At 41.0% G+C, this 16,700-nt stretch overlaps 1 protein-coding gene across 2 annotated transcripts in view; it reads right to left on the bottom strand.

The window, feature by feature from the left end:
• TRMT11 (tRNA methyltransferase 11 homolog) overlaps window positions 1-16,700 on the bottom strand; it is a 72,188-nt gene that overhangs the window by 31,906 nt on the left and 23,582 nt on the right. The window contains exons 4-9 of one of the 2 annotated variants that reach the window (XM_056566482.1): window positions 16,112-16,193; window positions 14,729-14,821; window positions 14,020-14,154; window positions 9,629-9,785; window positions 3,584-3,664; window positions 734-898 (exon numbers count right to left, since the gene is read on the bottom strand). In XM_056566482.1, coding sequence (XP_056422457.1) covers window positions 734-898; window positions 3,584-3,664; window positions 9,629-9,785; window positions 14,020-14,154; window positions 14,729-14,821; window positions 16,112-16,193 — 713 coding nt within the window. Of the gene's footprint in view, window positions 1-733; window positions 899-3,583; window positions 3,665-9,628; window positions 9,786-14,019; window positions 14,155-14,728; window positions 14,822-16,111; window positions 16,194-16,700 lie in introns of those variants that run through there. The other variant, XM_056566483.1, reaches the window with a different exon arrangement.

Below are 16,700 nucleotides of genomic sequence, written 5' to 3'. Positions count from 1 at the left end.
TATCAGCTGCTGTATACTACAGAGGAAGTTGTTTCTCTTTCTGGAGTTCTTCTCTCTGCTGACACCTCTGTCCATGTCAGGAACTGCCCGGAGCAGGAGAGGTTTGCTATGGAGATTTGCTTGTGCTCTTAACAGTTACTGACATGGACAGAGGTGTCAGCAGAGAGCACTGTGGTCATACTGAAAAGAACTCCAGAAAAAAAATACAACTTCCTCTGTAGTATACAGCAGCTGGTAAGTACTGGAAGGATTTAGATTTTTAAATAGAAGTCATTTACACATCTGTTTAACTTTCTGGGATAATAGTTAAACAGATGTGTTTAATAAAATAAATAAAAATTATATATATAAATATATAAATAATGTTAAAGGGTGCACCCCTTTAAGTGCATGGGCCTTGTCTCACGGTGCATTCCAGGGACTTTAATGTACAGTTTTTAATATAAATTCTTCACCTTGTTATGCATGTTCCATCTATTTTCTATATCTAAAAGGGTAGCTTCACACAAGCTACCCTTTTGGGGTTTTAGAAAAGTGCGATGACGTGTAACGCAACACTGATGATCTGCTGTGTACCCTCAGACCTGTGGCACTTGCATTTGGAGCATGTTAAAAACATAAAAATACAACATTTATAATTTAACTTTCTGTTTAACAGCAGACCCCAAATCTGCCTGGACCAAATGTTATGTGTATGAGCAGTCACCACCTCCCCTATATCTTGGTAACTTACGGTCTGTAATGATTGCATCAAACAATGGCCCTTTTCTCCAGATGGGCTTTGACGCATCAGACACAAGGATATCAAGATAGTGCTTCTCTAACCCGTACTGGCGTAAATTGGCCCTGATGTTCTCGTCTGGCCCTCTCCACTTCTGGTTCATTCGAGTTGCTTTACCTGGCAGAAAGGCAGATTAAAAAAAAAAAAAAAACTAAGGAACTAAATTGTGCAAAAAAATAAAATAATAAATAAATTTTAAAAAAAATCAACTCCATTTTCATTAACATTGGGGGATTTATCAAACTTTGTGGAGCAGTTGTCCATAGGAACTAATCAGACTGCAGCTTTCTTTTTCTAAAAGGGACTTTGGAAAATGAAACCTACAATCTGATTGAATAACTGATTCAAGTTTTGATAAGTCACCCCAACTGATAATAGATCAAGAAAATGTAAAGTATATTTACATTTACATAATTTAGTTTGTTACTTTCACCGCTACATAGAAAATCCTCTGCTACCGGTAAACCATCATCAAGCAGGAAATGGATTGTGGTGGATCCCATTAGGACATTTCTACCATATAGTGATAAATACCTGGTATCTATGATTACCTATAATCAAAACCTCTACTGGATATGCCAGTGTGAAGCCTGCAGGTACTGAGGTAGTACTGAGACAGCAAGGCTATGTTCTCATGGTGGAAAATTTCCGTGCGGACATTCCACAGACAGTGGGGCACTGGCAGAACATGCTGGCGATAGGACTGATCATAAATGCTCCGTCTTAGAGACAGCAATGTATTTACTTGCAGAATCTTCAAAAACATGGAACATGTTTTTGAGGACGCCGAACTCAGGATCTCTGTGGCAGAAATGTTGCCGTGTAAACAGAGCAGCAGAATCCCATTGAAATCAATAGGACTCTGCCGCAGAATGTCCATATGGAAGATTCATGCGGAATTCTGCAGGACATTCTGCCATGTGAACATAGCCAAGGTCCGACAAGACTATGCACGGCAATATAATTTTATATGCAGCAGGTAATTTTACATAGATAATTGTCGTGACTTAATGAAGGTAATAAAGATCGATTACAAAGATTCTAGATATTACATTAGCTGATGGCATCAGAGGCTCAGATTTACTAAAACTAATTCAGTCTAATTCTAATACATTGAAAATTTTGATTAGGACAGAAACAATTAATCGGCAACTAATCGATTTTGAAAATAGGTGTCAGCTATTTTCATAACCGATTAAATCGGGTGGTTGAGCAAATTTCTTAATATCACATATACTTAGCAATTATCACTATGTGTATGTGCAACTGTGGTCCTCGGCAGCCTTAGTGAAGAGGGGGCCCAGCACACATCATCATCTGCTTCCTGCAGCTATCGGGAGTCCCCGGTTGTCAGGCTCTGTGCTTAAAGCCAGACTCGCAATAATTTCAGAGAGAAGATGCAGGAAGTGGAAGATTACGTGTGCTGACCCCCTCTTCACTTAATGTAGGATGGACAACCAGGGAATGTGCTGCCCCTTCTATCTGGCCACAGGTATATTTAACAGAATTATTATGTGAATCTAGATATAATTAAAAGCTAATCCTCTCAGCCTCCACAAACCTCAGCATCTAGCCGACCCCACAAATTATTTCTAACCACACAATCCATCCCTTACCTCAAAACACACAGAAGACCCTCAGTCCGATCCGCTCCCCTCATTACTTCCCTCCCTAATCAAAATCACAAATTATCTTCTCCACTATGGTTTTTTCATCCGATTAGTCGATCAAAACATTAATTGGCCAACTAATTGATTATGAAAGTAATCATTAGTCACAGCCCTAACAGTCTTCAAATGCACTAGGATTAATCTATTAGGCAGATTGATAAATCTAGTATACCTGTAGACTGTCTAGTCTAAGTTTAGACCACGCATTAGTTGGCTTACATCAAACTAGAATCATGCTAAAATGTTGTAGCATTTTTGCCACATTTAGGACAAGCTGCCTTTAACCTTTAGGACAAGCTCCCTTTAACCCTTAGCCACATGCACACCCCCATATCCCTTTATTGAACTTGGCAGAAAAGTGTCTAAAACTCATAATCCTAAATTACTGAAGAATGGAGACCTATGTCTTTATATTGAAGGGTCCCCATCATAGTGACATGTCAACATTTTTGCTCATTTGAGGTCTCCGTGCCGAGACCCGCACCACTTAGTAGAAGCGCTCCATTACTGGCTCTCCATTCTAAATCTGTGGGGGCACAGAACAGAGATCACTGTGAGCAGACAGTGAAGGGCTTCTCCCTGTTCTTTCTGAAATGTCTCTGTGACATGTAAAGTACAGTACATTGCCATGTCTGATGGTGTGCAGGGAATCTCCTTTTTAATGTCCAAATATATAGCTATAAATTGTATTGGGCTCATGATTCTTTATGAGGTTATAATAGTCTTTTTTACTGTTTGCATGGATAAAACCTTCTATACTGTGCAGCTTTCAGTCCTAAGTGTTTGTCATGAACCATACACAATAATTATTGCCAGAACATTGGGAAACATTTGTTACATTAAAGCTTTGAAGCGCTGGGATATTTCATGCTAAAGTGATATTAACAGAACATAGCTAATCTGCTATGACTAGTCCTGGAAAAAAGGTTGTTTCATGTGAGATTTATCTTTAGCTGTGGAGCACATTGCCCAGATTTATTATTTCAAATGCACCAGAATTCTGGTAAAAATTGTGTATTCCAAAAAAGTCTTAAAATAACATTTACTATTGCTTCAGTGTGACATATACAGTTCAAAGACATCATAGGTGGAAATATTATTTAGATATAGACAAAAATAGTTGTTTACTCACCCCGTCCATGGACTGTGTTGTAATCAATCTCTGTGCCGCATACATAAGCCCCAAAGTGTGCACATGGTACCAAAAGACCCCCTACAGGAGGAATCAGCCACAGTCATCTACATGAACATAAGCATGTCTAAATACTGATAGGGTACTGTAACAAAAGATGTTGGGACCAAGTAGGTGTACTATCACAGAGAAAGCATACATGACACTGTAATCTGATAACAGCAAGGGGTTATCCAGGATTTTAAAAAAGTATAATTGTATATATAAAGCTTTTTTTTTTTTTTTTTTTTTTTTTAAACAGCCCGACAACTATCCTCTTGTTGTGCGTTGTACAATCACGTAGGCAAATGCTATATTTGAATAGCCTATCGAATCGCCAATAAAGCCAGCTTGCCAAAACAATGTAAAATTGACAAAAGGAAGCGGCTCTCCTTACCCAACTCTTAGTTTTATAGCAAGTGTTTTACTACAAAATTCAGACAATATGACCTCTAGGCGACTGCACCAGACCACAGCCTTCCATTGTAATCTATTACAAGACATCCACTGGACTAGTGCCCTGCGCTGTTAGGGGGCAAAATACTTGTCTTGCCCTATGTGTGCTGGCAGTCCTGCTATGTACAAGGTCAGTGCTGAAATGTCTAAAATATTTAAAAGATGAATATTTTTTTATGTTGCATTGTAATGTTTGTTTAGAGTAGCCATTCACCTTCCTATCATTAGATATTCATCAGGGCTCTATAATGTAACCCACTGATAGACTAGAATGGATTAAAAGGGGTACTCCGCTGCTCAGCGTCTGGAACAAACTGTTCCAAACGCTGGAGCCGGGAGCTTGTGACGTCATAGCCCCGCCCACACATGACATCACGTCCGCCCCCTCAATGCAAGTCTATGGAAGAGGGCGTGACGGCTGCCATACACTTGCGTTGAGGGGGCGGGTCATAACACCATGAGGGGGCGGGGCTATGACGTCACAAGCTCCCGCCACCGGCTCCAGCGTTTGGAACAGTTTGTTCCAGACGCTGAGCAGCGGAGTACCCCTTTAGTCTACATTGTTTAAAAAAACTCTTCTGTATGGTAACCTTTTGATTAAAATAGGAATCTGTGTGATCACAATTTGTTACAAAAATAAATAAATAAATAAATAAAACATGCAGCCTAAAGAAAAACACCATTTACAAAAAAAAAATTACATGGCAGCATAAAAAAAGTCTGTTTTTAACTGCAAAATGACTCAAGTCTAAAGTCTCATAGTACAAACGAAAAAAAGAGAGAGGCCCACCCAGATATACTGTCTGTGTTAATATACAAAGGTGCAGACTGATAGGTTTGTAAGGATTTGTTATATAAGGAAATAAAGGGCTACACAAGGCTGATGAAAACAGCACTTGAAAGACACAAAGCCAAGAATAAACTTCCCATGGTTAGCCTTTCATTCACAAACATTTAAGTATTCCTATGAAAAGAAGCTGTCTGAAAGCCTTCGGCCCTATTCGGAATGTCGATCTGAATAATCTCCGGACGGGCATTTTGCAAGCAGCAGACACCAGCAGAACAAGTCGGCGCTAGTACCGCTCAGAAATGCGCCATCTCCATAGACAGCAATGCATTTCCGTGCGGACTCTGAAATCAGAATTTCTGCCAAGCGCATGCTGCAGCAGAATCCCACTGAAAACAATGGAAGTCTGCTGCAACGGAATTTCTGAGGAGAATTGTTCTGCCGCACCAGCCTTATGAATGGTGCTTAAAAATAAGGTTACTAAAATTTAAAAATCGACTGATATTTTACTGGCTTTTCAAAAAAAAAAAAAAAAATTAAGAAATTGAAATATATATATCTGAATAAGCAAAAGAGGACAGGCCAGGCACAGCGTATCCTTCGGAATTAACCCTATCGGGCCGGTGCTCAAACAGTCCCGTAGCTAGGTGGGGTGCAAAGCGTGGAACAGCAGACAACTTGTATAGAGCATCAAGTAAAGAATAACGCTGCAACTCACCACCTTCAAGCTTTGCTTTAATTGTCGTCACAATCGTCAGTACAGGTGCAACTTGCGGTGAATCGACATCGGGGCTGGATTCAGACCGGAAGAAGCATCATTTGATGCGAAACTAGCTGGTCGTCTAGGGACCTCCCCGCAGGGTCCACTCTACCCTCTCTCCCCTGTATCCAGCCCCGATGTCGATTCACCGCAAGTTGCACCTGTACTGACGATTGGGATGACAATTAAAGCAAAGCTTGAAGGTGGTGAGTTGCAGCGTTTTTCTTTACTTGATGCTATATATATATATATATATATATATATATATATATACACATACATATATATATATATATATATACACATACATACAGACAGGAAATCTCCTTGAGAAGAGAAAATCCAGCTTGAGCCAAAATTCACAAAATACAAGTTATGGTTATTTTCAATAATCCGGTGATGGGAGACACAGCACAAGGAGACATTAAGCTTTCCACATACTAATACAGTGTTTCCCAACCAGTGTGCCTCCAGCTGTTGCAAAACTACAACTCCCAGCATGCTGGGAGTTTTAGTTTCATGCTTTCAATAAAAGGCATGCTTTCAATAATCCGGTGATGGGAGATACAGCACAAGGAGACATTAAGCTTTTCTCATACTAATACAGTGTTTCCCAACCAGTGTGGCTCCAGCTGTTGCAAAACTACAACTCCCAGCATGCTGGGAGTTTTAGTTTCATGCTTTCAATAAAAGGCATGCTTTCAATAATCCGGTGATGGGAGATACAGCACAAGGAGACATTAAGCTTTTCTCATACTAATACAGTGTTTCCCAACCAGTGTGGCTCCAGCTGTTGCAAAACTACAACTCCCAGCATGCCCGGACAGCCAACGGCTGTCCGGGCATGCTGGGAGTTGTAGTTTTGCAACAGCTGGAGGCACCCCGGTTGGGAAACAGTGTAATAACAAGTAAATACAGACCTAAAGAAGCTTAGAAGCTTTCAGGGTTAGCGCAGGCCCTTTATACTGATCCTAATATATAAAAATGTAATTCCCCTGGCTCCATTAACAAAACCCAGTCTTGATAATATTTATGGCAAAGGGAGCTGGACTAGACATATATACTATAAAAAGGTACTGAAAAAAGGAATTCTCTAACTTTGCCTTTTTTTTCTTAAGGTAGCCAAAAATACTGACTGTGGGACTTCTTATCCTATACAACACTGCCCTCTAGTGACAGTTTCATAGTAACCAACTTTTCTGTTCTAGACATCTTGGTTTTTCCTCTGACGAAGTGAGACATACAAAGTGGTCAGTAAATTAAACCTAAATTTACCACAACTGCATAACAATAGGCAACATACAGCGCCAGAACCCTGTTGATATGCAACATCCTGTAGCTCCATAGAAAGCATACAGACATAGGCTGTAGCATTGTGCCGGGGGGCAGTCCTTCTGCTACTACAGACTACACTTTTCTTACACCAGGCAAAAGAAGTTGCATTTTTGCTCTGACTTCCTCTGATCATATCTAGCAATAATCTCAAAGTGGGAATCACTATGGTGGTGACAGACTCGTCGGACTACTGTAGTTCACTCTGCCGTAAGTACTCTTCCTGTGATGCCTATGACAAGAAGTGTCGACTCTGGAGTGCTGCAAAAAGGACAAAGTGGGCACAGACTTACAAATGAGAGAGATTTACAAAGTGTCTGTGTTAAGATAAAGGAAGACAATAACTAGGGCGACCAAGACGGAAGATATTTTAATGGGGTACTCCAGTGGAAAACATATTTTATTTTTTTAATCAACTGGTGCCAGTAAGTTAAAACAGATTTGTAAATTACTTCTATTAAAAAAATCTTTACCCTTCCAGTACTCATTAGCAGCTGTATGCAACAGAGAAAATTCTTTTCTTTTTAAATTTGTTTTGTCTCGTCCACAGTGCTCTCTGCTGACACCTGATGCCCGTATCAGGAACTGTCCAGAGCAGGAGAAAATCCCCATAGCAAACCTATGCTACTCTGGACAGTTCCTGACACGGACAGAGATGTCAGCAGAGAGCACCGTGGACAAGACAAAAAAGAAATTCAAAAAAAAGAATAGAATTTCCTCTGTAGCATACAGCTGCTAATAAGTACTGAAATGATTAAGATTTTTATAGAAGTAATTTACAAATGTTTAACTTTCTAGCACCAGTTCATTTAAACAAAAAAAGTTTTCCACCGGAGTACTCCTTTAAAAGGGGTACTCCAGAAGGAAAAGACATGTTGTCATATGAACTGGTGCTGGAAAGTTATACAGATTTATAAATTACTTCTATTTAAAAATCTTAATCTTTCTAGTACTTATCAGCTGCTGTATACTACAGAGGAATTTGTGTAGTTCTTTCCAGTCTGACCACAGTGCTCTCTGCTGCCACTTCAGACCATGTCAGAAACTGTCCAGAGAAGAAGCAAACCCCATAGCGAACCTATCCTGCTCTGGATAGTTCCTGACATGGACAGAGGTGGCAGCAGAGAGCACTGTTTTCAGACTGGAAAGAACTTCACAACCTCCGCTGAAGCATACATTAGCTGATAAGTACTGGAAGGATTAAGATATTTAAATTGAAGTAATTTATAAATCTGTATAATTTTCCGGCACCATTTTCTTTGATGACTTTTTTCCCCCTCCACAGTACACCAATAATGCTCCTGTTTGATATCATGTCAAAAAATAACAGTAAATGTATTGTGGACTTAGACACAGTTCATAGACACAATCCATGCATATATACAAGCATATTTTCTAAATTTAGCTTCACGTCTGAAAACCATTTACATTCTCCCTTTTATAGATAACCATCCCCCACCTGCTTAAAAGTGCAAGAAAGTGCACAAAAACAGTTTGTATGGATAGAGATGACATTTATGGGTGTTCTTGTAAGTCACAGCCATCTGTTTACTGTCATTCCAACTGCTGACAGCCATGTTTCCTACAGTTCCTCCTCTGTCCCATTTCTGGTTTGGGCTAAAATACTGACAAAAATAACACGAGAATTTTGTTTTTTCTTTCAAATCTGTCATTCCTGTGGCCTATCTTAGAGATAATTCCACAGGCATTTCCACCATAGTCTTCCCCCATCAGAAACTTGTGGCACTGATTTGGAAGATTGCTAAGGCGACTTCCTACTTTAACATTATTACTGAAATGCCACTGTGGTATAATACCTGCTCTTCTTATCTTTACTCCCTAGAGGGTACTGGTATGTGGTCAAAATACTACGCGTGAACCCAGCCTTCAGGTGAAACGGGCATTTGTCAATTCCAAACGATAATTTTTATTGACAGACCCTAGTGGAAGTATAAATGTGTCAAGTCATGCCTCCTAGGACCCCAGAGTGGGTCATAAAATGTACAAGGAAAAAAGTATAATAAAAATAAAACAGATTTTTAAATAACAAAATGTCTACATCACAGCAAGAAAAAAAATCATTGTACATACCCAGTACAGAATATATACCATGTCAGCACACAACAAAAGACTTTAAGGGTAGGGTGACACGACACAGATCCGAAGCGTATTTTATGGTGTGGATCTGCTGGTGACCCGACCCTTGTGTGCCTCCAGCTGTTCCCCCTTGCTCGCAATGGCAATCCACTGCTCCGAGCAGTCACACAGGGCTGCGAGCGGGGGGGGGGGGGCAGCTGGAGGCACACTAAGTGGCAGGACAGGCTGCATTCACATCACGATTCTGGGCTGTAGCAAGAGAGATTGAAATCCAGCTGCTGCCATATCTCATTCATTTCAATGAGCCAGACACAGTGAGCTAGTGACTCCAGTTGGCTAATTTTTGGACTGTATCTATTTTTGACGCCGGGCTAAATCCGCAGCAGACCGCAGTTTTCAGTCTGGCAACAAAAACTGATAAAGTCCAAAAATGATCCAACTGGAGTTACCAGCTGACTGCATTTGGCTAATTGAAATGAATTGGGTGCAGCACAGTGTCGTATCCCCTAATCGTGATGTTTATGCAGCCTGGCAAAATGTCACTGCAACCAGAGAAAGTGCAGGTGGACCTTACCAGTGCCAACAAAAGGATCGAACACTAAATCATTGGGCCTAACTCCTGCATGGTTTGCCATGATGAAAGAAAGTCCCGCGTCCATGCTTGTGTTCCCAATAAAGTGCCTCTTTTTCACACTGTATGAATTGATAAGATCCCTTTGTCCATCTGCAATCTTAATAGAAAATACATAGTTATATATACCAGTTATTTATCAGGTAATTTCATTTCCATATTTTCAAATAATTGAGTGGGCAAACCATTAAAAAAGCGTTTCTAAGACTGTTATGGAATATGTAAGCATTTGTGAAAACGGAATTTTGTGAGAACTCACTGTAAAATCCTTTTCTAGTCTAGTTTATTGGGGAACACAGGAAACCATGGGTATAGGCTGCTGCCATTCGAAAGAGACACTAAGCCAAAAATAAATACAAAAAGCATTAGCTCTTAAAGCACAGTCTTTATTGCTCTTGCAGGCACTGAGCTTATCAGTTTGTACAGAAGCAGTAGGAACAACAGGAGACGCCAACACAGAAGGTAAACAAGAAAAAGTCATAATAAACTAGAGAAGCCCTCCAAAGAAATTCGGCAAAGTCTAGACACAGACCAAAGAACTGGGTAGTAGCTGTGTCCCTGAATGAACTTGACAAGAAAAGGTTTTTACGGTGAGCACTCCCAAAATCCTGCTTTCTCATTCATCTCATTGGGGGACACAGGAGACCATGGGACATTCTAAAGCTGTCCCCAAGGGAGGGAAGAAAAATGGCAAAAAGGACAAGTTGGCAAAGCCACTGCAGCCTGCAGAAGCTTACAACCTGGAAAATAACCAATCATGGATGTCACAATGTGCACCTTACAGAATTGGGGAAGTTAAGAAGCACAGCAACTGCTGCACAGTCCTGGACCAGTGGCAAACGGTCCGACAGCACACAGGATAAGGAGCTGTGGAACAAAAAAAGAGAGAGCACTAAGATAAGTGCAACAGGCCGTGCAAGGCAGTCTAGAGACACTCTGGATGCCATAAGTACAATTGAAGGGGCAGGACAAGTGGGAGGAAGCAAACAGTGAAGGAAGGTGAACAGGATGGATAACGGGTGGAAGAACAGTCAACTTAGACATCCAGAGAATAGGGCTACTGCGGAAGCTAGGACCACGTAGGCTCGGGCATGTAATACATAAAAGAAAAAAACTAAATCAACAAGGGGACAAGGACAGCAAGGCTAAAAATTTCACAACCAAGTGCTGGCAAATAAGACCACTTTGTTCCTTTGGATGGCAATATATGTCAAGAATCTGGAGCAATGTGAGGAAGGATATCAAGCTATGTGCTGATTGTGAAGCCTCACCCTGAAAACCCACAATCAGAGAAACAGCGGTGTGGACAAACAGGGAAAATGAAACAGGGAAAGGTCAGTGAGGAAGAAGTGATTCCACAAGCGGAGGAGGAGGAAAAAACTAAACTGTGAGACCGAAGAGTTTTAATGGCTGACCAGAGGCATCCTGCGGGAAAAAAAGCCACCCTGGAGGAGGACCACGAGGGAAATGGGTCAGGAAACCCTGGAGGATATAAAGGAGAACATCAATGTTAAAGGTAAAAGGTAATGCTGTCACCGCAAGGCCATAAAGCAGAGTTTCTCAAGTGCAGTCCTCAAGTACCCCCAACAGGTCATGTTTTCAGGATTTCCTTAGTCTTTCACAGGTGATATAACTGTGGTGATGCCCGATTCACTGACCAAAATTATATCACCTGTGAAAGACTAAGGAAATCCAGAAAACATGACCTGTTGGAGGTCCTTGAAGACCGCACTTGAGAAACACTACCATAATGGATGCAGTCACCAGAAGGTCAACCGCACAAGATGGGAAGACCGAGAAGATCCAGTACTGGAGACTACCAAAAGACCATGTATAGAAAGCAAACTCAACATAAGGGGTGTCCAAAGCCAAGGGAAAATGGAACAATAAAGAGCTAGCAAGATGAGAATGTGGAGTACAAAAAAAAACCTCTACTGTGCACCCCCCTAACAAACAGAACACTACAATCCACCTACATAAGGGGAGTAAGGCGTTTATCTGCGTAGTGATGTACAATGCCTCATGTAGCAAAAAGAGACAATTGTGTAACATCATGACCTCTGTTGTGTGGGAGCAATGTGTCCATTTGTGTAGTGATGGGGTTGGGGGCCCCATAAGAAGGAAGGACAACTGCGGAACACTTGTTACTCCACCTGTGGAAGGGGGTAATGTGTCCACGTGTGTAGTAATGTCCATGTGCTAGTATAAGGTAAGGTGCATAACAACACCCATGGGATGCACCAGCCTTTGTGACCAATGCTGGTGCTACAGGTAACGGAGAGACACACTTATGGAAATTAGGTGTATGGTGGTAGACTACGTTCTACAAAACAATACAATATCGCCTATGGTAGAAGGTAATATGATTATTTAGGTAGCAGAAGAGGGCAAACTGCCAAGCATGCTGTGCCCACGGTTGGGTGGAGAAGAAACCGTTTGCTGTGCCAAGCGTGAGATCAGGATACAGTACTGTGGAGGGCGTCTAGGCCACTCTAATGCTTGTGTTGCGGCAGGGGAAGCAAAAAGGATCCTTGGAAGCAGGAGCCTGCAACATGAAATGGACACACTAGAGGGTGTTCACTGTGCAGAGGAGCCTGAACAGAGAAAAGCCGACTGCTGTGTAGTAATCCCTCATTTCGGCCCACTCACATCCCCATCTAATGGCCAACCAACAAAGCCGCACCTAGCGCCACTGCAAAAGCAGCCCCTCCCCCAAGCATAAGGAAGTGAAAGGGTTCACCTGGACAAAAGACACTGGGGACCTGCAGGACAGCTGAAAAGGCTGAAGGCATTAATGAAGTAAAGCAGGCCCCAGGGTGCAGGATGTGGAGTGAAAGGGAGCAGAAATGTGGAATACTCACCTATTCCCGTTATACTCACCTCTCTTGCTCCTCTTCTCTTCGGCTACCAGGTGAGACCAGCAGGGTCATCCCTTCAGTGTACCGCTCTCTGCAGAGAGGGATTACTGGTGAAGAGTAATTAATTAGTTACCTGGGTGACTCTTGGGCTGGTGGTGAAAGAGGAGCCCCAGGTGCTCTTGTCCCTCTTACCTTATTAGAGCCAGAGTTTTAACAGTGCCCTCAGTTGGCCCCATCTGCTCTGCTTAGGTTAGGAAACCAAGGAGAGAGTGTTCTCCATGTTACCCACCTAGTGAGAGCAAGAAAGAACAAAATAAACAAAAATAAAAAAAGAGAAGAAACATCCAGAAGTATCTGTATCCTTCTGACACTAAGCTAAAACTGAAGAGCTCAGTGCCTGCAGGAGGGGTGCAGCCTGTGCGGGAGGAGCAAACTTTTTCTTTGCTTAGCATCGCCTCCTGGTGGCAGCAGCCTATACCAATGGTACCCCCAAATGACACAAGCTGACAAAAGATCCATCAAGTAGGAGAATTTGGGTCTCTTGTTCTCCCTTATGTTTCAACTTTTTCAGGGCAAATAGGAGACTAGGTTTGGAGAATCGTATAGGGAAACTGACAAGAAGGTCACATGCACTAACCTGAATATACTGAATATATAGGATTATAGTGCAGGTGACCTTGTTTCAAATTATGTTTAACACCATAACACCACAACAATAAAGCCTCCATTGCTAGTCTCTACAAATAGGTATAAATACATTTTTGTGCATATCTTCTGAATGGATTTGGATGTAATGAACATTGTTAGAAAGAGAGAGTCACCCACACAAAAATTCTGTATATTTAAGTTAGTGCGGGTGATCCACCTGTCAGTTTTTCTTTAAATGGGCACTGTCACTTGCGCAAACTTTTTATATAATGCAGAAAAGCATATGTATATGTCTAACATACATTGGTTAAAAAATGTGTATATTTTTCAATGAAAAAATGCTGTCGTGCAATTATTATGTGTGGGTGAATCCACGGCCGCATGTAATGTCCAATTGCTCCGTGATATCGCTGCAACATTTAATGCTTTGTTTCCAGCCATCAATAAATGTGATATGAGTATGTTGTCAAACCATAAAATGAAAGCTGACTTATAGACATGAGCGAACTTACAGTAAATTCGATTCGTCACGAACTTCTCGGCTCGGCAGTTGATGACTTTTACTGCGTAAATTAGTTCAGCCTTGAGGTGCTCAGGTGGGCTGGAAAAGGTGGATACATTCCTAGGAAAGAGTCTCCTAGGACTGTATCCACCTTTTCCAGCCCACTGGAGCACCGGAAAGCTGAACTAATTTATGCATGAAAAGTCATCAACTGCTGAGCTGAGAAGTTTGTGACGAATCGAATTTACTGTAAGTTCGCTCATCTCTACTGACTTATATAATATAATAATGTTAGAATGATTCCTTCAGTGCTTTTTAGTACTCACCCACCGGCCAAAGTAGATCTGCAGAGGATCTTGGGGGGCAGTATTTGGGTCTGGTCCATAATCCTCTAGTAAGTAGAATATATGTTCTGCATTTTGTAAACTGACTTTCCCTTTAAATGGCATGAACTCCATTGCCTGTGATTAAATATTAAGAAAGCAAAAATGAAAGATTATTTTTTTTTTAAATGGTGCTTTGTTAATGGGAGGTGCCTCTTTTCTTACCCAAAGGTATAAAGGTTGTCATTTTGGACAACTCTAGCATACAAATCCCCTAGAGAGAAGCTGTTGGGACCTCAAAAAGCAGCCATTATCCCCATATGATGAAGCTCCCGACTAGTCTTTTCCCACAGAGTTCCCCAAAGAAATAGTTGCTCGTTGTAAAAGCACAGAAATTAGGCCATTATAGTTCCCTGATATAGGAAACCCCTTCACAATACGCCATCTGGTGAAACATGGCACAATTTATTTGCTGTCAAATACCTCAAAATTCAAAACCTTCATATGCCTCTGTAATATGTTGGAGGCATATGGAGGTACAGTATAGCCCCACAGACTCCTATGTGTGGCACAATGCATAAATATTCATGAGCCGTAATAACTATCCAATACATGATCATAGCGTTTGATGTAATATAAATGAGAAACACAGAAATCCTTTGAAGAAAACGGATATGCACTAAATGGCTTTAGCAATGGAATGTCTACTCACGTCTATCTTTGCAACTTTTTCTTTCTGAGTCAAAGTTTTATTAAAACTGTTGATGCATATCTTGTATGTTGAGTTGGGCTGTAGATAGGGGACCTAAACAAAAGAAAGAATTAATAGTGAATAAATAAGAAGTATGTAAGTGGTTCTACATAAAGTAAAGGTGGGGATACACATGAGACAGAAGTAGGTGAATGTTTCAACAACCAATGATTAAATGAATGGTCTGCAGACTGTCATACACGGTCCATATTGGCCATTTCAGTTTTTTTTAAACAGGCCAAACATAACCAAAACAAAAGGCAAAGATGGAACGATCATCCTTAAAAAAAAAAAAATCTTTCTTTCCTGAACAAAAGATTTTTAATCCGAGTATCTGAAATTAGTAAATTAATTAATATATTTCACTCAAAGAACAATCTTTTGCCACTGTCAATTTTCATCAAATTTAATGTGCATGGGTAGCTTTATGCAGAACATTACATAGTATTTATAATGCTCACACTGGGGGAGATTTATCAAAACCTGCGCAGAGGAAGAGTGGTGCAGTTGCCCATAGCAACCAATCAGATTGCTTCTTTCATTTTCCACAGGCCTCTTTAGAGGCCTGTGGAAAATGAAAGAAGCAATCTGATTGGTTGCTATGGGCAACTGCACCACTCTTCCTCTGCGCAGGTTTTGATAAATCTCCCCCACTATCATTATAAAACTCAAAGCGCACCTATTCTTTTAAATGAAAAAACTGCCTGGTTTTGTTAAATTAACTCTTCAGAGTGATACCAAGGTCACTGTGAGTCCCTTTCATGGTGCACAGCTATTTCCAATTCTGTGATGTTTGCCATTGTACCACATGGACTTCCTTTCCCTAAGTTGTCTAGCCAGTCCCAGTACACACTCCTCTCTGCTATGGCATGACAAAGTGCTGCTAATAGGCTGGCACTGTACTGGTAGACAATTTACACAGTAGACTACTACAGATGGCACAAGCAGGGACAAGGGGGTTAGCAAGGTGGTCTGTGAGCAGAATGAAAGAAACTTTCAGGCAGTACGGATTCTGTGGAGCACACCATACAACTTTCAAAGGAGTCTGAGAGGCTGAACACACAGCCCAAGCGTTCTCCTCTGCATAGCACTCGCTGAGCCCGCCAAAACTTCCTTTGTTCCATCATTGTCTCTCTACTGCTAGAGACAGAATTCCCCTAATAACTGGCACAGGATATTAGCAGGAAAGTGACCTAGTGGCCAAGCTTCAGAGCAGTTTTTTTTTCTGGGATAAGGAATCACTTTTAGTAAGTTAAGTTATTTATACATATGTTAGGAATCACACAGAAGTTGTTAGAAACTACAATGACAATTTATTATAGTCTTAGCCTGATTCTTTCATACCATCTTTTCCAACGGATAACTCTGGATCGATAGCTTGAGCTCGTTCAGGCATTTTCCATGACCCCACAACTCAAAGAGTGATCTAAAGAACAGAAAAATAAGGATTAAAATTTGCCAGTATTATAAGAATTTTATTGGATGCACATTTTTCAGATCCATGAGAAGCAAGGGCTAAACTGAATTTATAAGTCCCTAACACACGTCACTGTACTGCACTATATAGATAAGAAAATGTGGCATTCACCAACATATTTACTTATTTAAGTGAAAGCAGTCCACATTCAAGCGGGCATCAACAAGGCATAGCAGATGTATGACTGTTCAAAAGCTGTTTTACACTATGTGCACTTTGTCATAGAGCCATGATGAAACGTGCGCAATGCAAGACAGTATAAAAAAATTAACCCCACTACACCAATACAAAAAGTCAGGACAATTCACAGGTGGGTATAAATATGTGTACTACTCCACCCGGGGAAAAAACAACTAATAAGAATAGAGGGTAATGAAGCCAGCTGCCTGCTCCAGCTTCCCCCTCAAGGTATATATATATTGGGGTAAAGTGTACGGGAAAGTGGTGGATAGGGTG

The sequence above is a fragment of the Hyla sarda genome, chromosome 3 (assembly GCF_029499605.1).
Source record: "Hyla sarda isolate aHylSar1 chromosome 3, aHylSar1.hap1, whole genome shotgun sequence".
NCBI classification, from domain to species: domain Eukaryota; kingdom Metazoa; phylum Chordata; class Amphibia; order Anura; family Hylidae; genus Hyla; species Hyla sarda.
This window is presented reverse-complemented; position numbering and strand designations above follow the sequence as displayed.